Here is a 1,515-nt window from a genome sequence, read left to right on the forward strand (position 1 = left end):
GCAACATGTCAACCAAGTCTAAAGCAAAGAAAACCAGGAAAGTTCAATTTGCTTCTGGTCAGCTGGTCAAAAGCTATGACCAGGGGGAAAACGCTCCGAGAAAACCAGTTATACCATCTTGGAGTGAAGTTTCTGCTTCCCAGACGATGGTGGCCCCATCGCAGCCAGACCCGGCCTCTGATCAGAGGCCAGCGGCTCCTTCAAAGCCTGATGACGTAAAAAAACATCCAATTTTAAAACTTCTTCAAAGAGAGACAATTGTTGAAGAAAATCATGGTGATAAAAACACCGGAGCAATTATCATGGTATCAGAGTTGGAGTTTCATGACGCCCTGAGCACCAAAGAAAACATGATCTCTGCACTGCGACAAGAAAACGCAGTTTTATTGGAAAACATGGAGCGTCTCAACAGTGAGCTTCGGAAAATGGAGGCTGTGCAGCAACAGGCCAACGAGAGAGCTAGGCAGCTAGAAACTGACCTAGCTAACGAAAGGAAAAAGGTTCAGGAAGTTGAGAGCTTAAACCAAATAACTAAAGAAGTTCAAGCTGCACCAGTCCACCAATATCAGGAAGACCAGGAGAAAAAGGCCTTGAGAGACGAAGTGATGAAGTTGACTGATTTATTGGAAAATCAGCAAACTGAGCATGAAGACGTGATTGCTGCTCTCTATGATCAACGGATTAAGACGGACAAAGACCGTCGAGATGCCATCAGAAGGGCTGACCAGCTGAAAGCAAATCTGATGGCTGAGAAGATCAAAATTAAAGAGACAGAGATTTGTTTAGCCGAGCAGATGGAAGAAACATCTAGACTAAGATCTGCTCTGGACGAAATGGAGAGAGATTTGGATGAAGGAAGACGGCAGTGGGAGCTGGAAAAAGTACGTCTTCTGACCAACAACCAAGAAACATCCGAGGTGGAACAGTTGAAGTATCAGTTGCAGTCACAGATAATTGCTCATGAAGATGAGATTGCTGCTCTCTATAACGAGTTGGTGAAGAGGAACAACGATCACCAGGAAGCCATCAGAATGGTCGAGCAGCTGAAGGAAAAGCTAAAGGAAGAGAAAAACAAAGTAAAAGAGTTTGAAGACAGCTTAACCCAGCAAGAGGCAGAGAAATCCAACCTACAGGCTGCTTTGGTCCAAATGGAGAGAGCCTTAAGAGGACCAGCGGCGCCAATGGGAGCAGGAAAAACCCTGTCCTATGACCAACCAACAAAGAGATGAGGTGGAGCAGCTGAAAAAGACTCAATACCATGAAGACACTGCAAGGAATCTACTTCAACTGATTGCTGACAATCCCAGAACACAAGAGGCTGACATCTGCTTACCCAAGTAATTTTAAGAAGTCAAAAATAAAGTCAAGAATCCCCGCCCGGGGTCTTTCTGCATTGCAATTTCCCTGTGCATGCGTGGGTTCTCTCTGGGTACTCCGGCTTCCTCCCACAACCGAAAAACATGAGACTCAGGCTGACTGGTCTCTAATTTATCCTTAGGTGTGACTGTGTGCATG

At 45.4% G+C, this 1,515-nt stretch overlaps 1 protein-coding gene across 1 annotated transcript; it reads left to right on the plus strand.

The window, feature by feature from the left end:
* Positions 1–302: 302 nt before the first annotated feature.
* On the plus strand, positions 303–1,229 carry LOC116713410 (tropomyosin-like). The gene has a single exon (XM_032553552.1). It carries the CDS (start codon positions 303–305, stop codon positions 1,227–1,229), a length of 927 nt encoding a protein of 308 aa, XP_032409443.1.
* Positions 1,230–1,515: the final 286 nt, after the last annotated feature.

Source organism: Xiphophorus hellerii, chromosome 22 (genome assembly GCF_003331165.1).
Source record: "Xiphophorus hellerii strain 12219 chromosome 22, Xiphophorus_hellerii-4.1, whole genome shotgun sequence".
Classification (NCBI taxonomy): Eukaryota; Metazoa; Chordata; class Actinopteri; order Cyprinodontiformes; family Poeciliidae; genus Xiphophorus; species Xiphophorus hellerii.